Source organism: Artemia sp. Qi Xiang Cuo, chromosome 7, assembly GCF_049724085.1.
Source record: "Artemia sp. Qi Xiang Cuo chromosome 7, ASM4972408v1, whole genome shotgun sequence".
NCBI lineage: Eukaryota > Metazoa > Arthropoda > Branchiopoda > Anostraca > Artemiidae > Artemia > Artemia sp. Qi Xiang Cuo.
The window spans coordinates 69,585,840-69,603,542 of NC_142800.1; the positions used below are offsets into that span (position 1 = coordinate 69,585,840).

At 35.4% G+C, this 17,703-nt stretch overlaps 1 protein-coding gene across 1 annotated transcript in view; it reads left to right on the forward strand.

Annotated features, from left to right (window-relative positions):
* LOC148950640 (uncharacterized) overlaps nt 1-17,703 on the forward strand; it is a 140,387-nt gene that overhangs the window by 19,390 nt on the left and 103,294 nt on the right. Inside the window, exons 2-5 of the mRNA XM_089092532.1 lie at nt 1,278-1,511; nt 6,721-6,882; nt 9,652-9,897; nt 14,097-14,356. Of these exons, the coding sequence (XP_088948658.1) occupies nt 1,278-1,511; nt 6,721-6,882; nt 9,652-9,897; nt 14,097-14,356 (902 nt within the window). The remainder of the gene's footprint in view (nt 1-1,277; nt 1,512-6,720; nt 6,883-9,651; nt 9,898-14,096; nt 14,357-17,703) is intronic.

Sequence of the window (17,703 nt, forward strand, 5' to 3'; positions counted from 1 at the left end):
CTGAATGTCAATTGTTGACCATAGATCCTTGATTATTTATTTTATGTAAACATTTCTGCTATCAATATTTAGATAGGAGGGCACTTGCCTTACTTCTGTGAGTTATGTTTTCCTTCTGTCAGGATGTAGCCTCTGTAAGATACACTAAGATAGTATATTGTGGCTTTAGTCCTTCTTAACCATTAAGACTACCAAATGAAAAATGTATCCAAGTTTTACTTGGATTTCAAGTGCTTTTTAAGAATATTAAAATATTATCATTTTCAAATGGTCCCTCGTTTTAGCCAGTTTTAAAGTATTGTTGCTGAATGTATTTTTAATGGGTCAAGCACATGGGAATAGTTTAATTAAGAAACATTTAATTTCTTAATTAAACATTAAGAAATTAAACAATTAAGAAACATTTAATTTTAATAAAGAAACAATTAAGTGCCATCAAATTTGGAATATTGTCTACATTTCTTTTTAGTATTAACAGTTAACATGGAGAATAACGTGATTTTGTTTTTTTTGTATGATGCAAGTGTGCTTCCAGGATTGCCACTTCACTTTATGAAACCCTCTGTTTTACCAGCAAAAAAGCATTGTCTTCAGAAATTTCTTGGTACTATTTTGGAAAAATATATATTGCAAATAGTGTGAATGTACTTTTTTGGCAACCCTGACTGCAGAATGTCAGACTTATACTCACAGCTTGTTGTACTTGTTCTTTATACATTTCATGTTTGGAGAAAAGAAAGCTATACAAATGCTAATGAAATTATTTTAAAAAAAATTTTGAAGTTGACACATTTTATTATTCTGGTATCCATAATATATAAGATAATAAATCACAAAATATTACTTTGAAGCTTATGAGCATTTCAATTACAGATGAAACTTTTTAAGAGGATTAAGCAAACAAAATTAAGTATTACAAATATTCTTTGAAATTAGCTTTGCAATGCTTACTTTCACTTTTGAATGATCCCCTGGGAAGAGGTAGTTCATTTTGGTTTATAAGGTAAAGGCCCAAGTTGGAAAAAGTATAATATTGAGTGTAAATTTTTATATAGGGGAAGTATCCTTTGGACTGATTTATGTGGATGGAGAATCACCCCTCCCCCCTGTTTGTAAATTCTTCTATGAGCTAGGGGTAGGCACAATCAAAAGTTTAAGTAGAATTTTATCAGGAGTGTGGGGATATTTTGACTTTGATCAATATTGAATTGCCATAATACTTATATTTCCATGCACTTTCTTTGGGATTTAAATTGATCTGTTCTTCTTTTTTCCAGTTTCTTCTTAATGATACCCATTTCTTGCTGACAGTTCATTGGTCTGGTGAGAACACTAAAGTCATTGTTTGTCATGCAAAAGACCCAACAGCTTACAAAAATCAAACATCATCTATTTATATATCTTATGACAATGGAAAAAACTTTGAAAAGAAGGATGACTTGTTTCTACTTGAAGATAATTCTCCTGCACTGATTTCAAGCTTTCATAATCATCCAAAATTTTCAAGCCATGTAAGTATAATGCCTTCTTTAGATATATATTTTATCAGTGATTCTAAATTCAATATAAATAGCATCATCAATTCTTACTCCACCAAAGTATAAACTTATCAAGGAGCCCACGACTGAAAATTAACTCACTCACAATATATTACATAAATTCCCCTACCAGATCACAACATCCCTTGTTCTCTTCTCTTATTTACAAACCACAACCAATTAAAAGCTTTTCATAATGTTTGATCCCCCTGATCAATTCAAAATTCTTTCATTTTGTATTGTATAACTTTTTTACAGCAATATTTCTGGTAATATTGCTGATATCATTAATAAATGAATAACATATTCAGCAGTCCTCACATCTATCATAAGATAATTGGCAGTAAACATTTATTAGTGTGCCCAATGGTGGTTCAGGTATGATTGTAAGCCTTGTGTTTGTATGCCTTGTAAAAAAACTCACTTTACAAAAAAAACTCTGCATGCTGACCAATGGTCCATATTGCACAGGTACCAATTTCCTGATCCTCTGCCTTTGGCTGGGAGTGCAATGGATAGGTGGAGGCAAATATCTGATGCTTCCTGGATTTTTCCCCATATTTCACCAGGTATCTACTTGGAGCTGTGTTGACTCTGGCTGAGCTTATGGATTCACACCACTGACCCCAATTCCATACCAGACAATCATCAACTACCTAATAGGCTTTGCAAAAAAAATATTTAAACAAGGTGGGGATTTGATGGTATGAGTTTAGCTCTATTTCAGTAAAAGAACTTGGCTAATTGCCTAACTTGCCTATTAAGCAATTAGTATTGTTTTTGTTAAGTTGTAGGTATTGGTGAGTGGCTTGCTTTTGAAACTTTTTTTTTTGCTTTGAAAATTTTTACTCGGAATTCTGTTAAATTTAACCTGTTGCTGGTTTTTGCATTGTTTAGTTTTATATTTTTGTATTTTGGGTTTTTATTTTGTTTTGCTTTTTGCTTTCAGTGTTGTTTCTTCTTATTATTTTATTTTTATCCAGTTTTGTTTGCATTTTTGTAACTTTCCTCCTGGCGCAGTTACCTTCCTGAAATATATGTCTTGTTCCGTCCAGGATTGACCCTCCCCCCCCCCCCCGGAAAAATTCCTCGTGCGCAAAATTGAGTAATCACAGATTTTCTTTTCTTTTGTTTTTTATTCCTTGTTTACTTAAAGTATTGCCTGCTTGTTTGGAATAAGAAGTTCTGTCCATTTTTATGTGATGAAAATGTGATGAACTGTTTCATTCCATTTTTTTTTTTTTTTTAAATTTGTTACTGAAAAGGACTTGTATTCGTATTCGTTTAAGAGCACCTCATTGCACTGACAAATCTAAAAGAGATGGGAGCTGGAAAAATCTTGCTGCTATTAGTGAGAGATTTTCTGCGAGGGCAATGGCAATCGGTATACCCGTTATTTGCCGATGATATCCGCTCTGAGTGGACCGAACTTACTTGTGGCTGTCCCCAAGGAACGAAACTAGCTGCCCTTTTATTCTTCGCAGTCATCAATAAAATCCTTGCAGAATTTGAGGAGCGTTTCAAGTTCGTTGACGACTTGTCTTCGCTTCTCAAATACATAGTAGAAAACGCAGTAGCAAAACAGCAGTTTGAACCAACAGTTTTTTCGGACTTCGTTAACCAGTGTAATTCTAATAGCCTGCAACTGAACGAGCAGAAATCGAAAGTTCTACGTTTCAATAGACAATATTGTATGCAAAGGACACTACTCAATCCAAAGTTTAACGAGTATGCGAAGGCTGGGTTTCTCAGATCGTCAGCTCTTATTGGGGTACACAGCATATCTCATGACAATCCTCAAACAATATTGTTCTTTCAGGGGTCCTCAAGCAAAAAAAATTGCCTTCATATCAGAGGAACCAGAACATGTTCAAAAACATGCTACTAAAATAATTCTTAGATTCAGGCCTGTGAGTTACGAGCATGCCCTTGTGGGTATGAGCTTGCCTCGCCCAAGGACACGATTTGATAATGAGATTCGAGAAATCACTCATGTCAAAAGAGAAACATCGCTCAATTCTTCCTCCAACCGCACCGACCCCCAAACTCACCAGGCATCAGAACAGACTGCAATCCGTCAAGTGCTAAGCGAACAGATTTGCCTATTCCTTTGTACAATATTTTGTTAGTGCATTAAATATGTGATTTTTTTTTCTTAAATGCATTGTAAAAATAGCATAATTTAGGGTTCAGTTTTGTTTGCTACGAAAGCTATTTGATTAAAGGAATACGAATACGAAATTATAAAATAGGTACCTCAAAATGTTGATCAGATGCCCTAAGGGGCAACAAAAGGACCAGATATCAAAACAGGTTCTAGGACAGGGGCTCAGTCTTTTTCTTTGCATTTTTGCTCAGAAAAAGTGAACATATCTTCTTGAGACTTTCTTCTATAATGCTGAAGAAGGGAAGCAGTTGTCCTAACAAAAAAAAATTGTCTCTTTGCTTCCTGTATTTTTGTTGGCCTTATAGAAACCCTATTCTCGATTTTCTTGTCTTTGGTTTTTTATTTCTTGTTTACTTAAAGTATTGCCTGCTTGTTTGGAATATGAAGTTCTGTCCATTTTTTGTTTTTGCTCAGAAAATGTGATGAACTGTTTCATTCCATTTTTTTTTTTTTTTACTTTGTTACTGAAAAGGGCTTGTTAAATCGCATTAGAAAATTCGGAGATCTGGTCATTTTGTCACCTCTTAGGACATCTTATTGACATTTCGAGGTACCCATTTTACACTTTCCCTGTGGCTTCTCAATTTTGAATGTAGGGGAATTTTCTGCCAGGGGGGGGGGCGCCTAGCACCGTTTTGTCCAGTATTTTTGTTGACCTTAAAAGAACCCATTTGCAATCTTCATTTCTTTGATTTCATTTTTTGGAATCAATTTTTTTATGCAGTCAATACCATTTGCTCAGTTTGGCTAAATTCTATTCAGTTGTATTAACTACCCCTTCTTTCACTTGCTCACCAAGGACAATTTTGCTCTGTTCCATTCCTTTCCACGTAAATCTATTTTCTTACATGAAACCAAGCAATAAATTTACGTGTTGAAGACCTACTGATCTTCCGTTTCTTATTTGAATCTGCTGTTATAGTCAACGACCAGATCCCCGTAAGATTTATGAGGAATGCAACTTCCTTACTTCCGTGGAATTTGTTGGACCAACTAACTTCTTGCTCATCGATATATATTTTCCAGCAAACTGGAATATTGTTCGTTCTGAGTAAGGCTATGCTGAAGCGTGTAGTTGTTTAAGCAGACTCCTGTGTAGGATCGGGAATAGGCACCTTCTAATTTTTGGAGACTTCCAGTGCAACCCCTCCTTACCTGGTAAACTAACAAACATTCTTCTAGCTTCAGACCTGGATAGAATATCCTTTTGTGACAAAGCTCAGTAGCTTACCTGTATACATAATAGTGGCTCTACGAGTAATGTTGACCATGTGGTAACAAACTTCCAATGTATAGAAAATATAAAGGTAGATCCCGACCATATCCGTAGCGACAATTTAGGTCTATCTTCAAGTGTCACCTTTCAATCTACTGCCACACACCCAACTAACAAACACTATCAGAACTGAGTCGGAAAAAACTGACACGGTTCTGTATCAACACGCTTGTGACAAAATTCTGAGCAAAAATAAACTGCCGTACCAGCTACTACTGTACTGTGTCCAAGATTCGATCGCTTTCAACATCTACTTTGAAGAAATTTACCATGCCCTGAAAACCTCAGAAAACCTAACCATCCCCTGTTGTAAGGACCGTTCTGGTTCTCAAAAACCAGGTCGGGACAAGTGTCCTCTAGTCAAACGAGCGAAAAAACATGCTATGTTGTGGTACGATATTTGGAAGGAATCCCATAAGTCAAGATCGGGAGTATCCTTCCGGCTGTTTTGGAGCACAAAAAAGAATTACTTAAATCTGATGGAAAAATTAAAAAGTGAAGAAGCTGATACAGTTTCAATGCAAGCCTCAAAAATCCGAAAGTCTCAGACCATCAGACCAAGAGATCTCAGACCATTGGAAAAACGTGCTCATCTGATGTTCTGGAAAAGAAGTGCTTAAGGCATTAATCTACAATATTCTTTTCCAAAGACCAAATGCTTCAGCTGGATTGTGTTAAATGTGGAAACCTTATTAAACATGCAAAATACCTTTGTGATATCTAAATTGATTGTAGTTAAAATAGTAGGCACATTAAAACGCGGAAAGGCACCTGGTCTCAATGGTATTTGTCCGTATAAACTACGGCTTGGAACTGACCTTCTGTGTGAACATATCTATCCTCTGTTCCAAATATGGCCCGATTGCAGTGTGGCCCCCAGCTCATTCTGTGCTGGTGCTTGCTGGTGTTCTGTCAAATATCCTCCAAAAGGGAAAAATCAAATTCAGTGCACAGGATATAGACCAATTACCGTTTCTAGTGTTCTTTGTAAAATCCTCGAGCTACTTCTCCCAAATATTTTGGGGAAATGTAGATTGGATTATCGTCAGTTCGGATTCTGCCTAAATCTGAGTTGCGCGTTTGTGCATAGACTTTAAAAAAATCTACTGACAAAGCCCACAGAATGGGGTCCTCCCTCTTTATGTGGAGCGTGGATATCGCAGCTGCATTTAATTCGGTTAATCAGTCCGAGGTGTTCTTGGAATTACTCAAGTATGGCATGAATGCTCACGTCGCAGCACTTTTTTTATAATACTTGGATAGTTTCGTGAAAAAAAGCTGATAAGGGATCACCCGAGCAGACCGATTAGGCTTGTTCTAGACCCATCTTTAAAATATTGAAAAAGAAGGGAAGTATAGGGAACTTGCAGAAGGACAATTGCCTCAAAAAGGGAACCTAAAATATCATACGATAGATACCACGTAACTGTACTATTGAACCAAGTGCCTTCTAAAAGTTATCTTGAGTATTTAACATTAAGCATCAACTCCGATCTCAAGCACAATACGGTATCCCCAGATAAGCAACAGTATCAACTTGCAACAGTAGAAACTTGAAACGAAATATTCCTGTCCCAAATTAGTCCAGCTTAGTTATGATTAGTTCAGCTTATGGAAAAATACTGACATTTTTTTTACACTAATAGAAAAGCCTCTATCTTTAAGCTTAATAGAAAGGGAATAAGTTCTTAATTAGACTAGCTTTAGAACAACTAATTCTATTTGTCTTTATTTTTTAGTATGTATTTGTTGATGCAAAGCACCGTGTCCTGTTTACAACAAAAGACTTTGCACGAAGTGTCAACAGGCATCAGTTGAATTTTTCCCCTGGAGATATCAGTTTTGATCCACAGACACCTAGCACAATATTAGTCTATGACAGTGTGGACAGATTTCGCCGGGTAAGTGTTGATATCTGAGAAAGGCAAAGAAAAACTCTGTCCTTCTTTTTAACTATTTTTTTAAGCCTAACTTAAACATAAGCGTAAAAAGCTGGGAGGGAGCAATAGGAGCAGCAGAACCCATCTTAATTTGAATAATTTCTTTACGTTTTAAGTTTTACCGTCGCACTTGACTTTCATTAGAAATAAATGTGTTTTCATTTCATATTCCTCAAGGACCTTCCTAGTTTTCTTGTATTTTTGTTTTAAAAACACGGTCAATCGCTTCTCCCTTCAATAGGCTTCAGTTAGAAGCTTGGCTCTGAAGTTAAAAAGAAAGTTTGGACACGTATGTGTTGTCTGTATCAAAATTCTCACAAAAAAACTCCACACACTGTTTTGATTTTTTTTTTTTTCTGGTATCTACCTTCTGATAGATGTAGTAAAACAAGGATCGAAGGACTCCCCCCGTGGGTACCTATTAAGGAAAATGTTTCTTTTTTTAGAACATTTCGATTACTCTGTACATACTGTATAAGGCGGGAAAAAGAAGGGACAACGTCAATTTACGACAACATAAATCTTTAACGTTAATTCGTCGTAAATTTACGTTGCCGCGCTTAGGAGATAGTCTTATCTGATCGCCATTCTACTGCATTATCCTATAACTGAGATTGCGATATTAAATTTAATCTTATTGAAAAAACCACAAGTCTTGAAATATTCTACTCTTCAAGAATTTCAATTGGTGCTTCAAAAAAAAACTGTGTAGATATAATGTTTGTTTGTGTCTTCTAAGCAGCCAACTAATAATTTTAAACTTCAGTAACCAATTAGATTATGTTGTTAAAACAAGTAAGGGGAGAAAATCTAGCAGTTCATAGTGGCATAGGCTTTACTGTAAGTAAAGAGTTACCTGTGCTAATAATAACTGGAACTCTAAAAAAACGGAATTTCCTAACATCAAGTACATTGAAAGAATTTGCTTTATGATGTCTCAAAGTATATAAAACCCTTATGCTTAAAGATGTCCATTAGAAGTTATTAGTACAAAACATTTGCATAGTTTTTTGAAACAATGAAAAAACATACGTCCCCCTCCCCCGTCTCATCTCCCAAAAAGAGAGCTAATCTTGATGGAAATTGCAGCATAAAATATGCTACTATACACAGAATCACAATGTTATATATTTTTTTTTCTGATAAAACACATTTCCTGGTTTAATTGTTTCTTTTTTTTTTTTACAGACTCGTTTGAACGGAAATTCCAAGATATAGTGCCTTTTATTGTTACAAAAGGAACTGTAATGCAGAAAAACACTCATTTCTTCCATTTTGGGCAAAAAAGGCTTTGGCCCAACTAGGGATATCTTTACAAGAGGAGGGGGGGGTGCTAGACGCCTAAAAAGCGCATTTTACAGTAAATTTCCGTGAGATTCTTCATATCAAACAGGATGGGGGGGGGGGAGGGATTTACCCACTTCATAACATCCCTTTGATTGGAAGAATATGTTTGGACTAAGCATTTGATATAAATACAAAGGGACTAATAATTCCCCTCTCGCCACATAAATATATTTAATTTGAAAAAAAAGGTCACATCCACATTTTTACCTGCACAAAGGTTAAACGTTAGAGGAATATCATTTCCAAGGGAAGAATTGTCCTGTAAATATCCTCGAAAAGTTTTGCGAAAAAATTAAGTCTGTAATTTTGAGTATACAGATTCCCCCCCCCCCCTCTCTCTATAAATTTGAAGTGGAGTGCTTTTTATTTTGGAAGTATTGCAATTAATTCTGCCTAATTGAAGAAGCTTTTGTCTCAAATTGAGGAAGAATTTATGGTACTTATCGGTTAGCTGTAACACACGCGACAAGAACCGCATATAGAATCTCAAAGATCCTAATGAAAAACATGTTTCCTCTGCCTAGTGAGGTATTACTCACTCAGTGAAAAATATTTAAACTTTATTTTTTGTTGTTGAAGGGGCAAAAAAGGGTACCTAGGTTAGGTTATGTATCTAATATATGCTATGCTTTACCCCCACCTCCCTAATGAACAAATATATAGCCCAAATTTGTTTCTAAACTATTAAATTTTTATCGTATTTTGTTTATTTCATTATCATTAACCAGACTTCACTTCTCGCCTGTGTTCCAACTAACCGATAAGTACTGAATCTATTTTATCACGTAAAGAAAGTACACCTAGATGGCCGCGCTTATTGGCGAAGCTTTTTAATGTATAAGTTGGGTTTTAATATAAAAAAGCGGGAGCAAGGAGAGGGGTGGTATCTTTTCCTAGTATTTACATTACCCTAAATGCAATATTAAAAACCACCAGGAATAAAATATTAAAGAAATACAAATTGTGTCAAATAAAATCAAAAGGCGTGATGAAAAGGAGAAGGAACACAATCGTAAGTTGCCCTATGTAAGAGGGGGCAAGTCTCCACCCAGACGATAAAATATAACCTTTTCCTTGATGATCCAAAAAGAAATCTTGAATTTAGACCAAAATAAATGTAATTTTTTGTGTTTTGACACCCCCCCCCCCTCCCCCAAAGTATACTATCAGAAAATTTCTAGGGAGAGTGGCTAATTTTGTTTTACCGAGGTCTAAATTTCTTCTTGTTTGATAAATTTGTAAATTTCTTGTTTTTCATCAGGGGTCATTTCCCCCATAAGCCCTCCCTAATGGAACCTCCTGTTCCATAGGATGAATATTCTGATCTCCCCTCCTTCAAGGGTTAGACTGGTGTAACTTATTTGCATTATATATATTTTCCAGCTCTATGTAAGCACCACCTTTGGTGAAGAGTGGTCAATTGTCAAGGAGTTTGTTCGATCGTTTTTCGTTGATTCAATATCCGTACCTTCCGTATTGTATGTATCTCATGAAACTCCGGGTAGTGATCATGTAGTCCTGTCATCAGAATCATATTTCCAAAGTGATGATTCAAAGATAGTTGTCACAAATGTGGAAGACTTTGAGTTAAAGGAAGATATTCTTTTTGCCACCAGGAGAACAAATAAGGTAAATTTGATTTTTCTCTCTTATTTTTGTTTGAGTTTTTAAGAGATTTTTTACGACTGGGTCCAAATTACGTTGAAAGTTGTCAATAAGCTCAGTACTGGGTAGAAGGATAGTCATCACAGTCCAATTCTTATACATGCTTAGCTAGACATCAATGTACTGGTGTAATAGTTATTGACCGATCATAAATTGCTACTTGTTCTCTGATTGGTCCAAAATGAGGATTGCTCGAAATTAATGTGTAGGTAACCCCATATGTGAATAGGGCTTAGGAAAAGAAAAGAAAATTACGTATTACTGCTTGGCATTCTCCGAGTAGCTAAGTAATGATAGTTTATGATATAAAGCTTTGTGATGAGGTGCCAAACGTTGCTGTTTGTGCGCCAAGTAGTTATATCTTATTCAGTATATGAGTAATGTAAGAGTGACTAAGGTGGTTTGGATGTCCTCATGTCTCATGGGCATGATTTGAAAACGACGACAATTAAATTAAAAGCAAAGTTTTCTTTTAAAAAAATATGTTAAAAACAAGTAAGGAGCGATATTAAAATTTAGGTGAAATTATTCCATGTATGAGGCGCGTTGCTCCCTTCTGAAACCCCTGCTTTTTATGCTTTGACTTCTTCTCTTAATGTTTTGAGGACTACTGCTTAAACACAAGGACCGTTGCCATGGAATAAGAAGCGTATTTAAACCACTATGAAGCTTTTCATGGTTTAGTGGCTGCCCCCTCCTCATCTCCCCGCTCTTTACGCTGAAGTTTGGCTTCTTGTCCCAATTTTGTAAGAACGACTGGTTAAACACAACCTTGCACTATAAAACTTTAGCGTAAAGAGGGGCGGGGGGGGGGGGGGTTCAGAAGAGAGCAGTCCCCTTGATATGTGGAATCATTTCGCGATTTCACTCCTTGCTTGTTTTTTAGGAAGCTTTTTAGATTTTTTTTTAATATAATTACGAAAGCGTTTTATAATAATATTAAGTACTGTTGATACAACATTAGGTTGTATTTAACCTCTTAGAAAGGCGATGAAAACATAAATGCTTTGTGTTCTGGGATCATATTTTTCATTCTATTGAAATGCAAGTGTTGAGGGACTTCCTGCCTATAAACAATACCTTTCATCAATAATCTGTTCTGCAGTAAAATCAGGTTACCAGCAAAGATTAATGTTACTGTTACTGTTAATGTTAATGTTACTTGAAGAAAGATAAATAATTACAAAATTAAGCAATTGCACATACCTAAAAGATTAGTTTGTCACTTTTCAAAAGATTAATGCAAAATAAAATTATAACAGCAAGTTAGCTGGAGGAGAAAATTAACAATAGACCAAAAACTGTTCTATACAAAAGATCAGCAAATTACAAACAAAAAAAACACCTCACTCATTCTAAAAAGAGGGAAAACCTGCAGGAAAAAGTAATATCCATTCATGGGGAAATTACATAATTTCAAATTGAAAACTAAGACGGAGAAAAAAAGAACAGAGCCTTAGCTTATTTATCTATTTACAGTTCATTTATTTAAAAAAAATACAGATAAACGTCCAAACAAATCCCTGACGGCTTGTTAACCCTCTGAGATTTGTATGATCTATGTGAGACTTCGGTGTCAAGTATGTTGTAAGACTTGAAGCTAGACTTTTATTGAGTGATGTAGCTAAGGCTCAGCTAATGTTGGCTTTTAGTTAATCTGGATTTTTATAGAATTTTTTTTAAGTCAGTTAGATTTTTATTTGTTTCTTTGTTTTAGCTTATGCTTTCTATTTCGCAGAAGAAGGCTATCTTCCATATAGTCGAAATATTTGCTTATATTTTAGTCTAATTAGTGTCTTCAGCACTTGTTGGGAGGCTTAGCAGCATCTGGCGAAAGCCAAACATAAGCCGCTTTACCAAAATGCGCATCTACAATGCGTCAGTCAGCACCGTCCTGCTGTATGGAGCGGAGACGTGGCCAGCTGCCAAATCTATCCTCAGCGCCGTCGATGTCGCTCAGACGAAACATCTCCGAAGAATCGAAAGACTTCACTGGACTGACTTCGTAAGCAACAATACTCTCCTATCACGCACGGCTCAAACTCCTTTCTCAACGCAGCTCGCCCAGCGTAATGTTCGGTGGTACGGCCACCTCATTTGCATGCCACGCGACGCCCCAGCACGGGTAGCATTTAACTTCGACCCCACCCTACACGGATAAAAACGACCCAGAGGACGCCCACTCACTAGGTGGAAAGACAAAGCCGATGAATTCCTCACCCAAGCCCACATCCCGGTGGAAGAAGCTGCGAGCCTGGCAAGCGATAGGTCATCCTGGAGGCGCCTAGTCTCATCGTTCTCTACGCCGAACCCTCGGCAGGAGCCTTAAGTCAAGTAAGTCAAGTGTCTTCAGAGAATTCCTCATTCCACATAACTTATTGTTTTTTTTTTGTCTTCTTCCTTCTTTGATTACGCCACGCCTCTGACCCCTCTTGGTCGACAGTGGCCGCGCTCTGTCTGTCTCTGATCCCCTCCGGTAAACAGTGTGTGCACTCCGTCTTCAATTTCTTCAGTGAACAGTGCATACGATTTGTCTCCGACCCCGTTTAGTCAGCTGTACATGCGCTCTGTTTCTGACTTTTTTATTGGGATCACAGCATGATGTCGTAAATCAAAACGAACCAAGTTCGTATTTTTGATATTATTTCTTGTTTCTGTCAAAGAATGGTAGCGAAGGATTGCTTTTGGTTGTTGATTACAATCTGTTGGAAATCTGTACGGAAATATTATTTTTATACTTTTTGGAAGGAAATTTTGCTGTTTCCCAAGAAGAATTGTGAAGTGGATGGTTAGTGCAAATTTTAAAGGGTTATTTTTAATTTATTATTAAACTGCTAGTAGCTAGCTATAGAAATGCTCAATGACATTTAAAGATAAAAAGCATAGAATTTATTTATATGGATTAAGTGTAAATGGATTAATATACTTGAGAAGTACCCGAATGTAAGACGCCGATTTACTTTGCTGTGTATTTACATATAATATTATATACGATATTATAGTTTATAATTAATCATTTCTTATCCACTGTATTAAATAAGATAGATAATGCTATGTAAATTCATTAAAAGAAAAAAAAATCTTAGGAACAAATACATGGGACTGATCCCCACTTTGGCTCCATAGCCTGTAATAATGGAGGGGGGGGGGGAGATGCACATATTATATAAACATTAGTTGAAAACAAATGAGAATGAGAGAGGAAAAAATCAAGCGATTTATAAGAATCTATTCAGATCACTCAGAAATTATTTTCACGCATAAAGAATAATCTTTTTATTGTCTCCTAGCAACAAATTAAACTCATACTAGCTTCAAGGAGTTGTGTAGTTAAAGCGAGACCTGGAGTCGATTGTTCTTACCAGAAGCAGAATCTTTGTCGTGAGAAATTTTGTATTGTTCAGATATTTGAAACGAAATTCTTGATTAATTTTTTAAAGTTTTGACACCTCAGGATTTAACAATAGCTCATCAAAGACTCCACATTTAATCTATTGTTCTTTATTTTTTTTTTTTTTTTGCCTAAGATCTTCGTAGGTGTTGGTGTGTTCTAAAATATGTCATGGCTATTGACCATGATTTGACATGGCTATTGACCAAAATATCTCATGGCTATTGCCTCCAAGATTTACTTTTTTGTTTTTCTCATGGTGGGCCAGTTTGGATTTAAATCTTGTATCATACCCTTTCATAGAACAAAGAGCCAAATCCAGTCGGATGTGTTTTTGGTTTATTTTTCTAATTTTGCAGAAGAGAGTTACTTTGTGTCACATTGAGAACTTGTCTTACAATTATTTACTCGTCTTCCAAACCTTTTTTCGACTGTTGATTTTTTTTTAGGGGGGGGGGGACTTCAGTGAAAATCCAAGTTATTTCTTTGTGGTGTTCTTGGAGTAAGTTTCAGTACCATTCTCAAGGTTAGCTTTTATGTCAAACTAGCTATATTATCGAGTTAAACTCTTAAATTCTGTCAGGATGGCAGCCGTACCCTTTACCTCCTGCATACAAAACAGATGGCTTTTAAATTTAAACCACATAAATACAGTCCACAGAATAAAAGCTGCCTTGTTTTGTTCTTAATTCTTCTTGTTTTTTTTAATTTGTTTTAGCTTTACAAACTCTGTGTTAGTGCTTCGTAATGAACTTTTCTTATCTCACTCTAGAACGACTTAGATCTTCTTATTGCAAAGAAAGACACAAGATCATTTAAAAAAGCATTATTTCCCACTGAGCTTCGAAAAAGGGATTACCACGTAGTTGATGTCGTTGAAGGTCAATTGATGGTATGCGTCAATCATGATCAGGTCTCAACAAATTTATATACTGCTCCATTCGAAGATGTTGAACCGGCAAGATTTGCTCTCTCACTGGAAAGCATCTATTATTTCTATCCTGAAAGTACCACACAGAGCACGTGGATCAAGTAAGTTTCACAATATCTGTAACTTTTTTTTTGGGGGGGGGGACTTGTTATCTCTTTCGGTAAGTGTAGAAGAGATTTTAGATAAAACATAGACAAGATTTAAAATTACAGGAATGGATCTACAGTCGCAACCCGGACTTTCTTTTGCAAGGTAACCCCGACGCAAAGTGAGGTATTGGTGTATACTGATTACGCAATTGATTACGCAATAAAATTACTCATATTTTAATAACAATTATAATGCGTATCAAGGCATCAGCTAGTAATTAGTACCAGGTCCAAAGTTAGTTCGTATTGAATTTGAAGTAAATGAGAATTATATTTTAATTTCCACCTAGAACGCACTCATAAGTAACTCATGTTAAGAATTTTATTACTACCCGTATTTTTCACCAAGAATAACTGTATGTTTGGTTAGTTCGATTGTTTTTTTTTTCTAATTATATTTTGTTTGTTTCTCACTGTTTCCACTTCGATATCTTGGTTTTCATCAACGCCGAAAAGTCTTGTTTCAATACAGGCAAAGCATTTGCGTTATTTCCCTTATTTCTTTTCTTTTTCACTAGCTTTGGATCCGTTTCTTCCCTAGATGAAATTGATTTTCTTTTGTTAGATCTTTTACATTTCAATTATCAGAGTTTATTTTTCAGCTTGTCCAACGGTTCAAGCACAAACTAGGAAGAAAAAAAAAGAGAGAAGACACCCAGAAGTTGCTCTTCAGCATTTAGGCCTGATCGTTTAATTTCACAACGCTAACCTCAGACAAACATATTTATGGAATTAAAAGAATATGTAGATTATAAACATCAATATCAGTCTCAGCGGATAAGCGCTAAAATAAACATCAAACAACTTGCTCGTTATCAATGATAGTGTATAATGGAATCATATTAGTAAAAAAAAAACTATTGAATTACTTCAAAGTCATACCTAAAATGATGATTGCAAATCATATGATGAACATCATAGCTAAAATATTGCTGCTGTAAATAATTTTAGACACTTTAAACTTCTAAAGAAATTTCCGTATGATCTCCTGATTCTCTGCCTTTGGCTGGGAGTACACTCCATTGTTAGGGGCAAATCATCAGACGTTTCCCGTGTTTCTCCTCAGAATTCTCAAGGCACCCAATTGGAGCTCGGTCGACTCTGACTGAGCTTACATAGTCACACAGTTGACCCCCCTTCGAAATCAAACAGTCAGCGACACCGGGACTCGAACCCCCTACCTTTACGGATACTGCATTTCAAGTCTAGCACACTAACCGCGTGGCTAGTATGGCATATCAGCTCAAAACCAATAAAGTGAGTCAATCTGATAGTCAAAATTTTGCAATAAAATAAAACATTAACAGTAAAATAGGAAAAGCAGTGAAGAAAAACAAAAGTCCAAAAGTTAAATAAACCGAAAATTATTTTCGTATAAACCAAAATGGGAATGCACTGCTTTCTTTAGGCCTAAAAGCACCCAGGAAGCAACTTAAAATCAACGACTTGAATGAGAGAATGCCCTTAAATGATTGTAAGGGATCAAAGAACCCCCCCCCCCAAAAAAAAAGAAAAAAACTCGCAGAATTTACGTGCAAGGCTTAAATGATTATTTTTCTTTTCTTTTTGGTCTCTTTCATTCTTCTTTATTTTTGCGTTCTTCTTTTCATACGTTCATATGCATTAGAAAACGAGAATGTTTCTTTTCTTATAAACAGAATATTTAGCCCTACAGCGAAACTTCAAAGATGTTTACTATTGTTTAATCTTTTATTTACGAATAAAATTAACCTTATTATCTTAGATCTAGATTTTTTTTTAATTCACAAATTATTTAGACGAATCTTTCAAGCCTCACAAACAGAGAAATAATGGAATTAGGTACTGGCAAATTCTTTAAAGTACCCTAATTTTTGCTTTTTTTTTATTTTGCTTTTTTTAAGGAACAGATTCCTTAAAGTACCTTAAAGTACCCTAATTTCGGCTGTTGATTACTTCTTTATAGTTTCATCTAGCACAAAAATTTTCAAACTTCGTGAGTAGTCATTGAACTTTTATTTTATTGTTTAAGGGGGGGGGGCGCCCAATGGTAAAAAAAAAATGATATTTTGAGTAAGAAATATTAAAAAATTTGAAAAAATGAGTTTGAGGGAGGAGTAGGGGTAACTCTGACACCTTTTGCGGACTTTCCTAGCCTGGAAAGGTGTTTTCGAGCTCCTAATGTTTACCCTTCTCCCCCCCCCCCCTTAAACAATAAAATAAAAGTTCAATGACTACTCACGAAGTTTGAAAATTTTCAAACTTCGTGAGTACGCATTATAATGGTTATTAAAATATGAGTAATTTTATTGCGTAATCAATTGCGTAATCAGTATACACCAATACCTCACTTTGCGTCGGGGTTACCTTGCAAAAAGACACGACGCAAAGTGAATTAATATTTTCTATAGCTAACCGTGTAAAGATTGAAGATCTTTACGGGGTTACGAAAATACTACTTTTTAAAAAGAAAATTGAACAAAGTAAACGTTAAAAAAAAAATAATATAAGATTTTATTACATACATGCAAAAAACATAAAAACGAATCCAATTAAAACAAAATAAACTAATGTCTTCAATTAATTTATAAAAACTAAAATTAAACTTAATCACATTCTGATGAGTCCATAATGGGTGTTGTCGTAAGTCGGCTTTCTTGCACAAAAAATTGGTCCAATACATAATGAACAGCTTTTTTTTTTAAACGTAAAATAAAATTTCCTTGTAGCAATTGATAATCGTAGCTACCGCCTGGGACATTTTAAAACTCCTTCTGCTGTCAGGATTGTTTTTTTTTAATCTCCGTAGCTTGGTCAATCAAACACAACGCTTTGAAAATTTGTTTTGAGGTTAGATTTTGTTTTTTGGAGATTTCTATTGAACGGTCACTCTCACCTTCTTCATTAGCAAATTCCAATTCTAATTGCAATAGTTCTTCATTAGAGAATTCTTTGTTGTGCGAAGTTTGCAATTATTTATGTCAGTCTCCTCCATACCTTCAAAATTAGACTCAAGCTAAATTAGTCATAAAGTGACACATATGAAAAATATGTGTGTTAACGCCTTAATACTAATTAATTCTCATATGTTTGGTCATTTTCCTCCATTTTTTTCCGAATGGGATAATGATTACGCGGAAGTTGATGCTCTAAAGATGCTAGTTAACCGTATTCATAGAAATTTAGTGCGAAGTTAATTATGGATTGTTTCAACTGTTAGTTCGCTCTCAACTGGAACGGTAATTTTAATTGTTGTTAAATATTATTTGCTTTTTGTCGCACCGGTAACACGGGTAACATCCTGGAAGAAACTGACCTTT